The sequence below is a fragment of the Adelges cooleyi genome, unplaced genomic scaffold, assembly GCF_023614345.1.
Source record: "Adelges cooleyi isolate 19-005CV unplaced genomic scaffold, UGA_ACOO_1.1 ACOO_flye_CR_arks_rails_tigmint_CR_PRNA_2, whole genome shotgun sequence".
Lineage (NCBI taxonomy): Eukaryota > Metazoa > Arthropoda > Insecta > Hemiptera > Adelgidae > Adelges > Adelges cooleyi.
Genome location: NW_026095860.1, coordinates 6,595,049 through 6,614,172, shown reverse-complemented (window position 1 = coordinate 6,614,172; position 19,124 = coordinate 6,595,049). Strand labels below are relative to the sequence as shown.

Sequence of the window (19,124 nt, the reverse complement as noted above, 5' to 3'; positions counted from 1 at the left end):
ATATATATATATATATATATTATTATATTATCTTGTAGCCATCGCCATTGTACTGTTAATATTTTGACGCTCAGATGGGCGTCATCAACGGATCCCTGTCAACAGCTATCGTTTTCAAGTGATTATTAATCGCCAGAAATTTTGTTTAAAATAATGCGCGGCCCAGTTATTTGTTCGGTGCCAATAGAATTCACACGGAAACATGCATTGGGCGTCGGAAATCTTTGGAATGGTGTCATTTCGACTAGAGCAAAATCTCGGTATTGTGACGAAGGGGAAACTTTCGGTTAAGCAGGTAACTGAAAACAGCTATTCATCACAGTCATCAGAAATCTAAAATTATTGAAACCCCCAAACGTATTTACATAACAATATATATTGTTATCGGTATTTTTTTGTAATTAAATATTTTTTAAAAAATTTATCAGCCATAAAACCGGTGAATTATTTTGATTTAAAGCAAGATATCCTTTGTATGCGTACGCAGCTTAATTAAATAATTAACATCGGTAAAGCCCCCATTTTGAGGATAATTTATGTTTCTAATAAATAACAATTCCATAAGGGAGGAATTCAAAGTAGAATAGTGTTAAAAAATTGAAGCGAGAAATAACTATTGTCGGACTCCTATTGCGATTAAAAATTATTTTAAAACAAAACTGTAATATTTATATAGGATTTAGATAGTAATGCGGTTAGTCTTAAAATATTATTTGTCGATAAATTTGGCTTTTGCATAACTCAATTTTAAATTATAGGGTTCTGCTACTTAGGCATCGTTTAATGTTCGATATGTTCACAACTGTTTTAAGTTATGTAAATATTTTAATAAATATATCGATAGAAAATTTGACTTTTAATGACTAACATCAATCCTCTTACGTCAAAGTAAGAAATGAAAAATGTATTAATTATTATGTTCGTCACATACTTACAATTAATTCACACATAAGATATTTTGACATGTGTTTAAGTGTACATTCTATACCAATATACATTTGATCAGAACTCTGAAATTTTGACCACCATTTTAATTTCTAACATTAAAATATGTGAGTGTTTTTTTGATTTCTAAGCAAGTTAGCAGCCATTGGGGTGACATGTTCATGTTTCTATATATAGCTATTCAGTTACCTACTGAAAATTCTCCGTGGGTGAGTTGCTGTACCTAATAATATGTTTCTCACTATACATTTAGATAATACATAGTGGCCGCTTCACTAAACTCTATTTAGGAACTTTGTAACGTTTGGAAGTTTGTTTGTCACGAAGTTAGTGGAAATATATATTATGATGTTCATCGATTGTCTAGTTTCATGGAAGATGTTTATGCTTGAATACAGTATTTATCTATATTATATCGCTGCACTCGTGCATACTTATATACACATCTTCGCTTTTTATTCCAACACATAAATTATACTATTTACCATTGAATATATCAGTACAAACTAATCGTTTAACTTTATTTGTATTTTTGTGACCAACCATGTTCATTACTTTTATCAAGTACGAAAAATTAAGCTGATCAAATCCGTTTATCGGTGGTTAAAATTTAAAATTAAATAATACTTAAGTTAATTGATAAATTCGTTTGTCGTGTATTGTGATGAACTGCGGCCTGCGTTCTAGGTCAGATAAACCCCACTGTAAGTTCATTTAAGTATAAGTTTTACAAAAGATGTAGCACAATGGCATAAAATATTGGTATACATTTTACACTTATTGAACACCTTGTATAATATATTATTTTAACTATACCCATAGATAATATTATGAATTATTCAATTTAAACAGACTTTATGCGTACATATCCTGTTCGAAAATATTTCGATGACAAACTAAGGTAATTAAATTGAACGAGATATGAACTGAAGAATTTATATTTCACGATTGCTGTACGCACATTTAGTATAAATTGTTATAATTAGTATTACACATGTTTCTAATTTGATAATAATTACCGCACTTCATAAACATCGCTAATTAAATTACTTGAACCGCTGCGTGCGCTAGAAAGGAAATTACTTAACGTTATTAGGTGTTGGCAACACTTATTTTGTATAAGTAGAATAGTCAATATTTAGTAATTTATGAAACACATGCGAGCTTGAAAACCTACTACGAGGAGTCAATCAACAGAAGCCAAGAAACTCATGATTATTAAAAAAAAATATTTTATATTATAAGTACTATAAAGTCTTGTTATAGGATTTCTTACTCCATTTAAACTCAACAATAATGTCGATCGAGTTTTTACATTGACAGTATGTTACTCGGCTGGTGTTTCCATTATATATACAAAAATAGATTTATCGAATTCATGACTTTCATATTTGTTTTCTACATTTCTAGCATCATCCAAGTGTATTATATTATTATCATTCAATCGATTCAAAAATCGCAGTCGCGCACTACATTGTATTACTAATATTTTTGAGCTTTGATTCATTTTTTGTGAAAATAATTTGTATTATAATCTAATTGCGGAATATATATTATTTTATGTTTTTTTTTAAATTAAATACCCTATTCACTGAAAAAATGGCTTTAATTTCAATTTAGTGTAACAGCAAATTAACGTCGATTTATTCTTCGCGATCTTAGTAAATAAGTATTACCGTATTTGTACTGAGTTTATTTTTAGTCACGAAGGTATAAACAACATTTTAGATTTAATTGATCCGGAAAAATTAAAAATGAGTATTTTACAATTAATTGTTAAGATTTCCTTAACTGAAATTTCATCAGTGAGTAAAACCTGAGATTTTAACTCACGAAGATTTTTATAGTTTTGTCTTGGTTAAACTTATTTTTGTTATGTCAAGAAAAAATTAAAGTAATATACCTACCGATTTATCAATTCCCCTTTTTTTTTAATTATACTTTTTCAGTTTTAATAATATATTTAAAAACTCCTATTTAAATATATTGAATTAAAAATTCAATATATTTAAAAACAAATTACCAATATTTCACCAAAAATGTCCAACATACATTTTGTTCATGGTATAAATTTCCCAGAAATGAGTATTACTCGAAACATGCTTTAGAACAAAAACTGCGTTGTAAAATATGGTCACAAATAGATTAATATGAAAATATGAAAATCTTATTTTCATATAAGTTCTAAGAGATTTGTCAAGCTTATCTACTTTTATAGAACATGGTTATAACTTATATAAAATTCAAATAAAAGAAAATTTGGAAGGGTCTAAGAACGTTCTAGTCGAAATATTGAACATTTATTAATAATTTATATACAATTAGTAATATGTATATATACTACTTTGGAAGTATATTATAGTACAATATCATGATATTGTAGTACAGAAAAGTTATATAAAATATTACAATACTCATTTGTGAATCATTTTACAAACACTTTATAATGTAATATTGTTCCATACATTAGTTTTGAACTTATATTATGAATTTTCCGATGTATTCTATGATAATTTAAGTTGTTATATTGTATTCTAGTGTTTCACTATTATTATAGGTAAATTTACAATCATTATTATTTTTCCGATTTCAAAAACAATCAAAGTTGATTTGTTTGAAAATTTAAAAAAAAATCCTTTCGACCGAATTATCATAAGATATTGCATATCTGATAGAACCGTCGCGGAATTATGGAATCCCCGTGTCGCCCGAGTAAATAATATTGACCATTCGTTTTTCCATTATCTCCCAGGCAGTCTATTCTCTGCCGTTAGAATTCCTTCTGTCTACTCACTACTTTTAAATAACGAGCTCGCAGGCTCCCCGGTAATACCAGTTGTGCTTCCGCCTCCGATACTTTTGTCCTCCTCCCCATTCCACTGTTTATTATTGGATTAAGACCGTTTCATTGTCGCACATACGCCCCGTCGATTTTAGTAACGACACAGATAAGGGGAAAACGTATTAATTCCAAAGACGTGAAAAATAAGAGAGCAACAGCTATCTATATATATATATGAAATAGGAAATTGACAGCGGTCCAAGAAATAGAAAAGTAAATAAACCGACTGCATTAGTTATCCACAGTCGTATTCCTCGGCAGCTATTTACAACCTGATAATAGAGAACGATAACAATCGTATAGTTACCGGAGCTCCGATGGATTATATACCGGCGGTGCAGTAGAATGAAATAAACCTGATAAAATATCAATATTATTATGTTGTATGGTCCTAAATAGGGCAATGGGGAATAACAATATTATTAGCTAAAATAAACGAAAGTGGTATTGGTTGCCTGTTAATGAAATAATTACAATACATTATCAATATCGATAGTGTATGCATTTAAAAACTCGAATATTGGGTGTTCTTAATTACATAAGCACGAAATGGATTTGGCATAACTCATAAGTCATAAATAACTATAACCCAAATACGAAATGTGTAAAGAAAAGCATACAATTTTATTAGTTAAAATAATCGAAAACATTGTACATTATTAATCGGTAATAAATTATCATCTAAAAAGAGAGGTCACTTTATTTTTTAAGTTCGGACCCGAAAGGGGATGGAAGTGATGTGACTCCTCTTTTAAATTGAGCATTTTGAATAGGTTACGAAAATACACTTCGCGTTTTTTTAAATTTATTATTTTTAGACATAGGAGATTGTTATTAATTTTTAAGATAATCAAAAATGGACATCAACTAACGAGGGGCTTATTTTTACATCTCACTGATGTCCTCCTATATATTAGTATGGTTCATTGCCGGAACACCCTGTATATTTATTTCAGTTTCTTAGAATAAAGAATACTCAACAAAATTTAAAAAAGGCAAGTTTTGAATGATTTTTGAAATAGTTTTAATTAAAGTCCACCTCGCTATGTTTAACTCGAATTTTTTGTAACGTTGACAATATTTTGGGAAACTTGGGCATTATTTTATTGGAGCCCACCAATAAACATTTTCATGGCGAAATTTTTCCCATACCACTTAAAAATTAAGTGACAAAACATAAAAGTATGGTAATAAAAATGAAACTATTCATCAAATATCATAACTGCAGTACAATGCAGATTCTATATATTATAATCTACTGTAACATCTTACAGCTATTGTTTTTACGCCTCCCAAGAGTCTTGTCCTTATCGTTATAAGTCGTGTCTTTATTCTTCTGAATGTTGTACTCTTTTTTCCCCTTCATTCCATCTATATCTACGTCTACCTATTCGGATTTATTTTTATTGTGGCGTTGTTAGGGGGCTCGATCCGCTGGCAATCTTGTTCGGTCTAAAAGTTACGAATAATGTATAGTTTTCGTTTTGTTATCTACACATGAAACGGAACTTATCCGGACGAATAAAAATACATGTGAATGAATAAATAGAAAAATTCAAAGTAATAATTTTTCCCGTGAGACATAAAAATTACGTATTATATATTATACTAGACGTAGCACAAACTTTTAAATTTTATCCAATAATTTATTTATTACTCATGTATATTTCAACCATACTTTACTATGTTTTGCCTATACTAATAGCTTTAGCTTTTTTAATCATTACACTTTGTTGGTATTAAAAAGCCCAATTACAAATAAAACATTCTCTGCGAGTAAAATAATTTTAAAAAATAATATAAATCTTATAATTTATTTTATTATTATAAACTTTAAACATTACAGAAGTAAAAATTAGGTGAGACACCCTACACCAACATAATATTATATTGTGTTTGTAAGTTTCAACTATAAACAGATTTTTTTTTTTACGAACAAAAGGTAGCTTTGAACACGCCCTGTTGCTAAAACTGCGATACATATTACATACTAAGAATTTGAATATACGTAGAAACGTTATATAATGAAGAATTTCATCAAATATTAAAGTGCTGTGAAAGTTCAGCGATATTATATAACACAATAGAAACTGACATTTCTGTGCTCAAGAGTATACTGTATCGCTAAACACAAATCGAAACCTTGGTAATAAGACCACTGACAACCCGGAAAATAACTACTAGCTACAAGTCTAGGCCGATTAAATATATAAAAGCAAAACAACAAAACCGCCATTAACAAACAAAATGTATAGGACGTATAAATATATATTAACAACCAAATGGTTGATAATGAACACCTATAGAAAGTTTGTCACTATTATCGCGTTAGGCCACAACATACTGATAATTATGAATAAAAGGTAGACAATTAACAATACAAATCTACATGACAGAAAAATACTTTTTACAATGAACTCGGGTGTTAAGAAAAATAGGGGAAACGATTAATTTATTGGGAAAAATCTTAAATTTATCACATACCTAGTAATAAAACGAAAAGTTGTATTTCAGAAAAACTCATGATTTTTGGCCACATCTATGTTAAATTACGTTAAATTATTGTAATATGGGCTGATCTGATGTACTCAAACACTATTTTAAAAGGGTTTAAAAAATGGAGGTCTCCAGGAAGACGTGGAGCGTAGACAATAATATAAGGTTGGACGAAGTGTCGAATGTGTTTTGTGTGATTAGCAAATATTGATACACTGTAGGGGGAATTCTATAGAACAGTTATGAGGCCGACCTTCTTGTTCCTATAGATCAAAATACTGATTAGTGGATATGTAAATGGAGCAAATACGAGTATAATGGAAATTTTCAAAAAACCTATAGTGAAAGCTAACAAAATAAAAAAACGAGCATATATAAGATTTAAGAGGCAGTGTTTATCTGTTTCTAAAAAAGTTAATACTTTGACCTCTCGCTCGTTTCTTCAGATTTCAACAATTATTGATTTTAGCTTTATAACTAAAAATAAGTTGTTCGTAAAATATTTGAAATTAAATTTGTAATATTATACAACTTTTTGAAATCAACATATCAAATTTACCCAAAATTTAGTGACTTGGCATCAAAAAGATATTTATGCATTTTTAATTGATTACTAAACCCCTTAAACGGCATTACATATAAACTATTGTAAAGCTGTATAATAATTACATTATGTTATAAGTCTTATTTTGTTGTGAAATAAACAAATAATTATTTAATACGTTCAATACTTGTTTTTTTTTTTGTATAAATTTATAATTTTACTACAGTCTACAGTACAGCAATAAAATATGTAGAACATCTCTTTTTTTTTATCACTTGGCCGTTCTGATCGACGCGCGCTTTCGGGCTAATCTCGCGCGGTACACCTTTCGCCGAATTACTTATTGGTTGCACAAAACGGGCCATATAATCGCACTGGAAGTGTCAAACGTTAAAGTGAACTTTTAATGTTTTTTTCGTAAGATGCGTTTGGCTTGTGTTTTACGGGCTGTTTGTTTTTCGGTCGTAAACTTAGCACGGGGCGGCAAGCATTATAGGCGATTAGTCGGGGCTGGGCAGGACATACGTTATTGTTTTCTCAATTGTTACAGTGGTAGGTAAGAAACAATTATGCGACGGTGAAGATAAAAATATGCTAATATTTTAACGAGCCGAGCTACGGCACACCTATATTATAGTAGGCCAGTTATTGCTTGTGCGTTTGCAATCGCACTTTGGAATTGCCATTTTTATGCGCCTCTGTCATCATAACATACAAACAATACGTGCTTTAACTGTCTAATGCGGACGAATAAACGTCCTCGCATGTATTGAACATTTAATACATTCTTTCCTCCCCCAATCGCTCCGCTTAATCGTCGAGAGGTTAACAATAATATTGTGTTCAATAAAGGTACTTCTACCGCGGACGTTAAGTGAAATGTGCTTGTATTCGAATGTCATAAAAACCGCATACTACTTAGGTCGTCTGGGAAATATAAAATAAAATTACTTTATACAAAACGCCACTCGTCTAAATAATTAACTAAAAAAATAACCACAAAACTCCGTCCAATGTGAAACTTTTAAAAACATGATTTTCTGCAATAAAAAAAAATAGCAAGAATATAATATGAAGTCCTTTTGATTATTTAAACATTGGAACGCGATCTAATACTGAAACGATTATTGAATTTCTCCGAAGTAGATCAAAATTTTAGTTTTTACCCGACTGCAGAAGAAGGAGGGTAATATTTTTTTTTTGTGTTAGAAATAAAATGTTGAAACGGCTCATTTATAATTTTACGAATAAACAAATCGTAGACAATTAACTTGTATTTTGTTTTATGAAAATCAAAAAAGCACAATTAAATAATCATTATCTCATTTATCATTCATCATAATATTAAAGGAAGTCGTTACTCGTCACCCTGTACGGGGTATAATAAATTATTCAGCACTTCATTATTTGCGTTCAATTAAATTATGTAAAACCAGTTGATTTTGTTCAACGGTATCAAATAACTGTAATAAAATATTTTTCTCGCTCGAGAAACATTTTAAAATAAAATAATATTGGGTGTTGTGAAATCTTATATTTTTTTTTTACAAAAAACAAAGCTCTTGATTGAATTGTGCTTTTAAATATTCTGCGGTGGTATATAATGTTATACTATGATTTTCCGAATTACATTATATTATTTCTTCGTAAACAACGTTCTCCGAGATTTTTATTATACCATTCCTAAAAATCAAATGTTTACAATTGTCTGAGTTTTTTATTAGATTAGTAAACCTTTTGTGTATGTCGTATTTTATTGGTTTAATCGATTCAAAAATAAACATACATTTTTCAAAAAGCTTTACCAAAACTCAAGATACTAACATACATTTTTTAGCCAATACAAAAATAAATATTGTATAAGTACTGTTGTAATAATTGTATATTATACCTATAAGTTAGATGTTTTAGTTCATTTCAGCACTAAGCTCGATAATTTAGTGTTTAATTAATTAATAATTTAGTGTTTATATTCTTTATTCTTGTAAATTGTTTTCTTTACAGTTCACAATATTACAACACCTATATAACAGATATTATATAAGATGTTGTATTATATACTATATCTTGCAATGTTAATTATTATAACTATTTCACATATTAAATTACTTTAACTATTGTTTAAACAAATTATCTATAATTTGGATGTAACTAATAATTAGTAAAAAGTAGATAGGTATTTTTTTAAATATTTTCTTTAAAAAAAAATGTGATATTGGTACATATTTTATTTTATGGTAAGTACCTACGCCACACCGCACTGTTTTAGAAATATTTCCTGTTTAAAATTTTTATTTCTGTGTACGTTGAATATGTTTACCTTCGAAAATAATGTGCATCACAATTGACAAGAATCCTTGGTAAGTTGTATTCAAAATGTTCTATTCTTCTTGATGTTTATAATACTATATGATTCCGTATTCATTCATTTCCATTCCTTTTTACATAAAATCTATACCCAATCTATACCTTACCCTGTATGTAAACATAATACATCAATGTGTCTAACTTTGGTCCTTTTCAATCTCCCTAGCGGTATTTTCAGAAACGCAAGGGGAAATTACGGTTTTAAAAGTAAAGCCATCGTCTTTGGGTACCTAACGTAGACATTTCGACGAACTATTCTATTAGTTATATCTAAGTATTTTTAAAAGAAAATATTTATTATACGAGATCAAAATACAAACAACAGCTGTCATGTCATAAAGTACATATGATAATACTTAAAAAGTTTAATACTGTCAATCCCAGTTATTTTATCGTTATTTTAAATGGTTTTCAATTTATTTGGCTTAAATATAAGTAATATATCTTATACAATACTATGAACCGAGAAACAACCGTATATTAACCGTACTCACATTTATTGTAAATCTCACAATGATATTTTATTTTAAGGGAGGGTTTAATTAAAAACTAAAACATTTTTACAGAAACACAGGAACTCAGCCAAATAACAAAATTAAATGTTTTTCTTATTTTGTCTACTCAAGGCTATTAAATGGGATTATTTGTGACAATTAGGATGTCTCATCAAAATTATTATTATTTAGAATTCAGACATTCTTTTGAATAATTATATTTTTTTTTAAATACATTGCCAATATTCAGTTAACAATTTGGAATTGTACAATTTAGAATGAGTTTTGTGTTATCGGACGAAATTTGTAAAACTTTCTGTTTATTTCACAAATCTGATTATATTGTCAGGATAATTTTTTCAATTTGAACAAGACATGTTATATATTCTATAGATATTGTGGAAGTTTACGTGGATACAATTTACGGGTTGCAAAACGATTTCTTCAATTATATTTAAACTTACTTTTCCACAACTTAAAGCGAATCTTTAAAAGCAATTTATTTATTTTAATTTTATAATACACATTTTATTTGTACAATAATACATACTGACAGATTATATCTTACTAAGCTCATATATATAAGTCTGATCTAATTTTCCACACAACCCAATCTTAAAAAATATTTATTAGTTTTTAAATTCGTATTGAGAAAGTCCATCTTTATTTTATACAAATAAACCTAGTTAAAATTAAACCTGGTTTATTTATACATCATTCCATAGATTTCACTTTTAATTTCAATTAAATTACTTTGAAATTTAGTAAATTGATTTAGTAATTAACATCACAAGTATAATAAATGTATTTTATAAGAAAATTAATAATTATTATAGTTAACGGTAACTTTTTTAAGTATGATCAATTACATAATACAAATTATAATATTATAGAAATAACGTCTTTATCATCGTTTTGTGTCAGTCTTTTTATCATTTCATTGTTGTAGTTCTGGTTCTAGACATTTTTTCTTCGTTGTAAAAACGTGGGAATAAAGCAAAACAGTGGCCCGAAAAACGTCTTTAGTAATTTTTCACGAGAAACTTTAATAAGATATAATAATAGTGATTTCTAGTTGGTAATTAATATTGTAAAAATCCAATTACAGCTTTAGTTTTCATTATATACTATAATATAATTCTATAACCTAATGATTGCTTTAAAATAATAATTAGCTTAAAATGTTTTTTGTTTAAGCTTAATTTTAAATAGAAACATTGTTATACAGTTATAAGTATTTGCATAGAAATCTCAGTGATATACTAATGATCGATATGGTTACAGCCTAACAGCTATAGTAATAAAATAAAATGGATTGTTGGAAAAACAATTTATTTTCTTTATTGGTCGACCATTATGCCAATAATGAATATCCGCAAAACCACTTAAAAATCACATTGTTGTGAAAGTTTAAGTGTTTCTGATGGAACTTGGAAAATGTATTGCATTTTCGAGGGTTTTACTAAAATTTTAGTGGAGAAAAATATGTTTGATCTCGCTAAGTATAAGTTAGGTAGGTATCAAGACTAAAACTATGTTTGATCGATTTAGTGTATACTAAAAAAGGGTTTGGTTTCAAAAAAAAACAAAGCATAAATCATTGGTAGTCCAATACCTTTTTGGCTCCGCATCGAAACTAAAACAAGATATTAGAGTTTTTCAGAAATGGTTGTAATTTATATTGATTACAGTACAAGATAAACGTTGTTGTATGCATTAAACTTATTGAAAATGGTCATGAAAGTAAAACATTTTTTTAATATAATATCGGTATTCTATCTTTTTAGATAAGATGCCGAATATTGTTGATATTTGACGTTGGACATTAAAGATTTTTAAATACGTGTGTACACAGTTTAGTCTAAACTCTTAAGGGGGAAAGAAAGCGCTATTTATTAAGGGGCAAAGGATAGGCAATATTTGACAACCTAATTAATCTGGTAGCAGTTTTAAATATGCTGAGTAATTTTAAGATGACAAAATATTAAGTCTTTAAATTAATTTAAAGTTATTTTTCTCCGAGTTATAGCTAAAGTTTGATAAAAAATTACTTTTTTGGGCGTATTTATTGGACGGATTTCAATTTTTTTTTATATGAAGCTTAGTATTTTTTCTATAGAAGCTAAACGGCCGATTTTTGATTTAGCTATTTAAAAACTAGCTAGATTTGTCAGAAAAAGAACTAAAAATATAAAATTTTGAAAACAAAAAATAAAATTTGGCCTTTTAGCCTCCATTTAAACTTTAAATTAAAGACTCCATAAAGTGACTTCGCGCTTTTTTTTTGTATACAGTTTTTTGCTTTTCGTTCCCCTTAAGTAATACTATTTGTAAATATTTCATCAATTATATTAAATACGAGTACATACGAACAATTGTATCTTGAATGTAAAACGTCAATTTTAAGTTTTTGCAAACAAGCTTACAACATTTGTATTTTCCATAACGCCCTATGTTTAGTGATGTACAAAACTCTTCATATCTTTTCAGATTTTGTTCTGATAGCGTAACTTTTTACACAATTTAATGTGTGTTTAAATTTACTTGCTAATACTACATCTACCTGACTTACTAAAAATTGTCATTGGTCCTATTTAGACCTCATAGGTACAAATATATTATAATAAGTAATTACTTAGTTAACTATTTTAACAAATATATTAATTATTTTAATATTTAGTTAAAATGTATTATACTATTATACTATTGCACATATATAAGTATATTTATCTAGAAGTCATAGACTTTAAAATTAATTCATTAACCGGCACTTGGTATTTTTTTGTGTTTAGTAAATTAATATTATATACATGATACAAGTAATATATTCTAGTAATAAATACACAAATTATTGTATTAGTATTGGGATTTATATTTAAACATGATTTTAAGTGTCGATTTCAATTATGAAATTAAATATAGAAGTTCAGATCAGCTATTATTCGTATATTATATATATATATATATATTTTATGTTTTACTATTTGTATGTTGGATATATATTAGGTACAAATATTAGGTATAAGGTACAATTATTAGGTACAAGTATAACAAGTTACTGGTTTGAATTTTTATTGAAAATATTATCAAATTAACAATTTGATAATAATTTTAAATGCGTATTTTGATTAAAATTCTAGTCTATATTATTTCTCTATATTAACCAACCCACTGGTTAATTTATTTTTATATATACGTTATTATGTAAGATATTAAAGATGTGTCATAAATGCATTTGTTTTTTTTTTTTGTAATTTTTAATGTATTTAACGCAATAATGAACACGAGTCTTCTAGTAGGAAAAATTTCAAGATTTATACAAGGCTATTGTAGATAAGATATTTTATTACTAAACATAGCTTAGTTTTCCAAAAAAATCAAATGCATTTATGACACGTGTGTGCTACGACGGTTTACAATTTTTTATTTGTCTACATTTAATCGGCAAATTAAAAAAAAAATTATAATAACAATAAGCAAATACTAAAAAAAAAATCAACTACAATAATAAGTCATTCGGTTTAGTTACCCGATGCTGTTTGTGCGGTTAAAGCGACCAAGAAGCATAAAAGGTGGTCCATGATCGAAGGCGCACACGACACTGTGGTCTGTGTCCGCGTGCCTTTCGTTCAGGTGCCGGCAACGGTTATGCGTTTTCGGTTCAACGTCTAGCCCAATGCGCCGGCGAACCACGCCCACAACTAAATTCTACGGTTTAAGTACACCCGAGGAACCTTGCACGAGCACCGGCCGGTGATAGCAACAGTACAATGACATATAACTGTTGTACACAGTTGCAGTTTCTGTATAATATCAATGCACTACCGTTGCAGCTATTGTTAGTATAATAATATTATACAATAGGTGATTTTTAATAAAATGGTGATCGTGAAATATATAAAATATCGCAAGATTAAATTGTATTTTCTTCTTTATTTGTATAGAATGAGGTAAAAAAATTAACCTTATCTTATACAATTAGGGCCGGACAAATCCTCTCTCTCTCCATAAATCTCTATCAATCGCCATTAATTACATGTACTCACGTTACTTTGGCGTCTGTTATTTTTACCGTCATTGGCTGATTTCAAACACTTCCGTTTACCTATGATCTTTCGTATTGAGTACACACTTCAAAAATCAATGCTTTTCCCTGCACTCTATATGTCGCCTTATTATCTCACACAAAGTGTCCTTACAACGTTTTTCAACCACACTATTTTCCAAGCAGTTTTTTTCTGTGAGGATATGATTAAAAATTCACTTATTTTCTTCCGGATATTTTGCAAGTAAAAAAATGCACGTCTTAATACAAGTGTGTTATGCAGCATTCCACTACAAAAATAATTACTGCGTTCTACATTAATTTATTGCAGCGTTGGGCCTTCTCTTTTTTTAGTAGTTTTATACTTAACTGTGCATGCTGGTGCATCTCTTAATTCCATCTATGGAAATAAAAAAACAAATAACGTTTTATCTAAATTAAAGCTTATATTTTTAAAAGACACGAACACGTTTGGTAAATCGAAACTGACCTAAGACCATCGCTGAATTGGTAAAAATGTTCGCGACTATTACTTATTTGGATTGGGTGATGCTGGTACTCAGCTGATGTTATCCGTCCCATCGCATGGAATTTATGTACGTGATAAATCATCAATTTGTAACGTATTACGATCTACTCAGCCGTGTCTTACTCGAGATTCGATTGGAAGCCCAGAAACCTATTGCTTACACACAGTGATATGTTTGTTTTTTTGTCTGAAAAAGCATTGGCGACGTTTTCGCAAATAAATATACTTAATGGTGTTATTTTTTGTTTTATCGTTTTAAAACCAATGTCCTGTAGTGAATATGATCATTTATTAACCACTCTTGGACGTTTTGGATTTTTATAAAAATAAAATGTAAAAAATATGTACTACATTTAGCTAGATAAACATTATAACTACATCGAATAATAGAACAAATCACGGCGGGCCGTTTATGCAATTTAGCTACAGACATGCTGTGTACTAAAACTAATGTTATTACTGCAGACCTACATTGTTTAGTAAAAAATAATACATACTAATAATTGCGATGATAAACTCGATTAATTTCGAGTCATTTTTTAATAAAATACATCTAATGTAGTTTGTTTGATTAAACATATATTATGATAATATTATATACCTTGACTGTTTTATAGCGTGTTTAGTTTTACTCGAGGCGTGCGCGTTTTCACATATCTCATCAAACAATCCAAACAATACTCAATAACGTTCTATTTAACATGGAGACAAAGTATATTGTAGCAAAGTTATCAACCACAACACCGCTACGCATATTTAGCATCTCTATCGCGTGGGATAAAGCCAACGAGATTGTCTAAGTAAACGGCTGAAATATGGATTAGAGCGAACAGAAGAGCTATAACGCCTATAACAAACAATATGGCCAAGTATAATCTAATAAATATATTAGATTATAAAATATTTTTGGAACCCGTGGGTGAATATTCTGCACACGAGGAATATTAACACTTGCGATTCGGGATTGATGTTTGCTAACGCCGGTGAATATATTAAACTATGTTCGCCTTGATCAATATTCTTTTTGTGCGTGACGTCGATGCCAAATTTAAACCATTTTCTTTGTCTATAAGAGCGCGGCTCTTGTAGGTATATTTGTTTATGATAATCAAAAACCACCCATAGACGGTATACCGAGTCATTGTACGATAACGTGCGTGTGTGCATGTTAATTAAAATCTCAACGCCGGGGATAGCCTTATATCAAAGGGTTGTTCTCTATAATGTACAATACATAAAGGAACAAAACGCAGATGTACATATATGTGTACCCACACCGTGTATTGTTCGTGACATTAAAGCACCGTGTGTTCTGAGAGAGACACTCGTTTTCAAATTTGCATCTAGAGCGACATCAAACGTTTTCCATTCAAAAACCCCACCGCGTTTCCACGTTTAATTACTGAGCTTAAAACATTTAGGTAAAGAATAGGTAACCGCGTTTGTGTGACAACTGGCAACCGACATAATATGTACCACACAAGTTGAACGATGTTAACATGCTGTTGTTTTGTACTCTTAATTTCATATTAAACTCAATCTGGCATCCGTTAATGTATATTTGTAACTTATTTCGTATAAATATTTATATAACTATAATGGTAGGTACGGTAAACTTGGAAGTACCACTTATCAATAACTATTTCATAAAAAAACAACAAATACGATAGATTTGTGTATTGTTGAGCAAAGTATAAAAATCATTATATTTACACCTGTGCGTGGACGCTATAAAATACAATAAATCTCTTTAAGTAGTATTTTATCAAACGATTAAATAAAATTTATTGGAGCTAAATTACATAACAAAATATATTACACTTATATCTCAAAATAAAATAAAGTTCAGGCAAAGTATAGCAGATTCGGTAGGGCCACAGTATTGGCACAACTAGAGGGGGGCCTGATGAAGTACTTCAAATACTTTTTAAGGTCCCTCAGAATTTCGGTATCAACTAAAAACGTTATATAGGGACTATGCCTGGTTTTTTGACACTTTTTGAGAGCCTGGAGGAGTTTAGAAGGATTTGATCTTCCCTAGCTCCTCACCTCTCCCCTAGATGCGCCAATGGGACACAGGTTAGGTTCATTGAACATTTGAACAGATTTTACTCTTGTATTCTAATTTCTCATATTTATAAAAACGCGAATAAATGCAAACAATAATTATTTTCAAGAAAATCAAAGTACTACAATATAGCTGTTAAAAACTACAAGTAAATGTTCATACTATTGTTCGTTTATAATATTATAAACAAAAATTCTAAAATTGTGATGTTATACTTTTCACAAAATTAAAATACATTTTCTTTTAAATAAGAAAATGGGTAATATGTTTTGAATTTTTATAGTTTAATTCACTAAATACCGATAACTGATTGACGGTGTGCATATTATAAAGGAATCAGTTTTACGCGTTTAAAAAATGTAAGTACAAAACACCTTCTCTCCTACTTTGATGCTCCACTACATCAAAGCTATACAATTATCTTAAATTTATTAAGATTGTGTTTCTAGGTCATCTGTGTTTTACAATGATATAAAACCAATAACGAATTTTCATTGAATTATATAGCATTTTTTCAAATATGAATTAGTACGTTTGTTTAAGGCGCTTAGTGGTAATGGTAAATTATGCGTTGACAATGCATTTCAATTTTCGTGTTGGTTTAATCAACACGAAACAGTACATAAAAGCGTTTTGTACAAACAGAACGGATAATTTAGTTACCATAACTGCAGTAATAATGTTACACACTCGAGTGATTATAGTTGCAGTTATAAAAAAGTAACATACACGGTAAGATTTCCCAAAAAAATGTATATGAAGTATGTTTTGTTGCAAAGACTTATAAATAGCTATACATTATTTTTCCCAAATTTTTCAAACACTTCACTATAAGTATTATAAAAAGTTTTCGAACGACTTTAGCGAAGCCATTGAAATTAATAACGATATACCTAAAATAAGATATTATGAAGGTAATAATGGAATATAAATTAAAATATATTGCCTAAAAAATATTATGTTAACTGTTATTACTATATTTTAGTTACTGACGAGTTACAAAGAAAAATAATAATTTTCAAATTCCATTTCGATCCAAACAGTTTCCGAGTACGATTGAATGAACAATACTATTTTTTATTTATTAACATAATACCACAAAACGATTTGTAGCTGTATAAATAAAAAGTTAAAACTTTACAGGTTAAATGGCTAAATATACCTACTTATAAAAATAACCATCTATAGGTATAGCAATTTAAAAAAACCAACAAAGAAAATCAACCTCATTAACATTAAACAAGCAAATAATACTCTCAGTTTAAGTGTAACTCTCAGAAGTAAAGAATACTAAGTTTGCCATTGTAGCGGTTTAAACTAAAGAAAATTCGCAGAAAACCAATAGTCAATGTTAAACAGTTTTTCTTCTTTTTTTTTATAAACATACAAACAAGCAAGTACTGACGTGACATATTTAAAATTGCTTTTGTTCCTAGATGTCGGTCGTGTGTTTACTTAACTGTAGCGTACTGAATAACGTCAGTGTTTTATACTACTCCCATGTGTACAAAAAACGTCAAACGTACATATTCTTTGAAAAATAATACATTTTACAAATTTCCTTATTTTTGAAAGGTGCGCAAGTGCGTAGGTACACATGGCTGATCTATTTGTCGATCGAGAAATCATTCAAGTGTATATATGGTAAAAGTAGTGTCTGAATTACAATAAAGTACTAACGAAGAGTCATAAAGTGTTTCATGAAATCAATTTACAATAAAAACCGTTGATTAATAAAAAACTCGGATACTTAGAAGCAAGTTTTCACAAACAAAACGAATATTGTATTCGTATTCGTTTAGGTCGTGAACTCAAATCACTTTAAACATTATTCACAATACTACATTTTTTTGTTTTGTAATATTTATGTTATTGGACCTGCACATAAATAAAATAAGTTTTTAAAAAAATGTATGTACAGATGTGGCGTGCCTCTATTACAGCGCTGTCTTCTTGATACAGTTCACATTGTCTCATCTCCATTTTAGATTGTTCAATTAAAGACTACAAATTAAAGGGTAGAAACTCGCAGCAAAGAGGTTGTTCACAGCTCAAAACTTTCCGAAATTACAAAGGGATAAATAACAGGCTGCGCGGTCAAGATTCATCAACGACGTATAATTTAACTATTATTTACAACGCTTGGGCAAACGCGAGCCCTTCCAAAGACTAAATTACAACTAACTTTTTCTATCTCCCTTTTATGTGTTTAACTTTTACTATATCTTAAATATTATTATGTGCCTCATCCCATTAAAACGTTAGTGATGTAATAGGTATAATATAAACGTATTCACATTTATTAAGATATTTATACTCCCATGTTTGTGTTAAACCAGTAGGTTGCAAGACAATTAAAATGTTATTAGTGTGGACGTAAGGGATGCAGCAAGGAAGTGCTAGACACATAGCCCCTGTAAAATTTAGGCATGCAAAGGAAATATCACTAATAGTCAATCATCTTTAAACGTTTTTTAACAACAATCGATGATGGAAGTATACGAAATGGAATAATTTAAATTTATGTCGTCAAACTAATTTTTTAATTATGATATCATAAATACGAAAAACACGTTAAGTTAACATCAACCGTGTTTTTATTTGGATGAAATAAACCCTCACAATGGTTCTGTGTATCATCACTGCATAACCTTATTAGTCAACTGACAACAAACAAATAAAAATATTTCTACAACTTCTACAATGGCACTAATTCAAATTAACTCCTCATATGTCCTCCTCATAGAAATTAGAACTTTTTGTATTTTTATAATAAAAATAATAATTTTTATTT

The 19,124-nt window shown here is 29.1% G+C and overlaps 1 protein-coding gene across 1 annotated transcript in view; it reads right to left on the bottom strand.

The window, feature by feature from the left end:
- LOC126833322 (lachesin-like) overlaps positions 1-13,328 on the bottom strand; it is a 70,035-nt gene extending 56,707 nt beyond the window's left edge. The window contains exon 1 of the mRNA XM_050564585.1: positions 13,218-13,328. Within this exon, the coding sequence (XP_050420542.1) occupies positions 13,218-13,269 (52 nt within the window). The 5' untranslated portion in view covers positions 13,270-13,328. The remainder of the gene's footprint in view (positions 1-13,217) is intronic.
- Between the last annotated feature and the right edge of the window lie 5,796 nt (positions 13,329-19,124).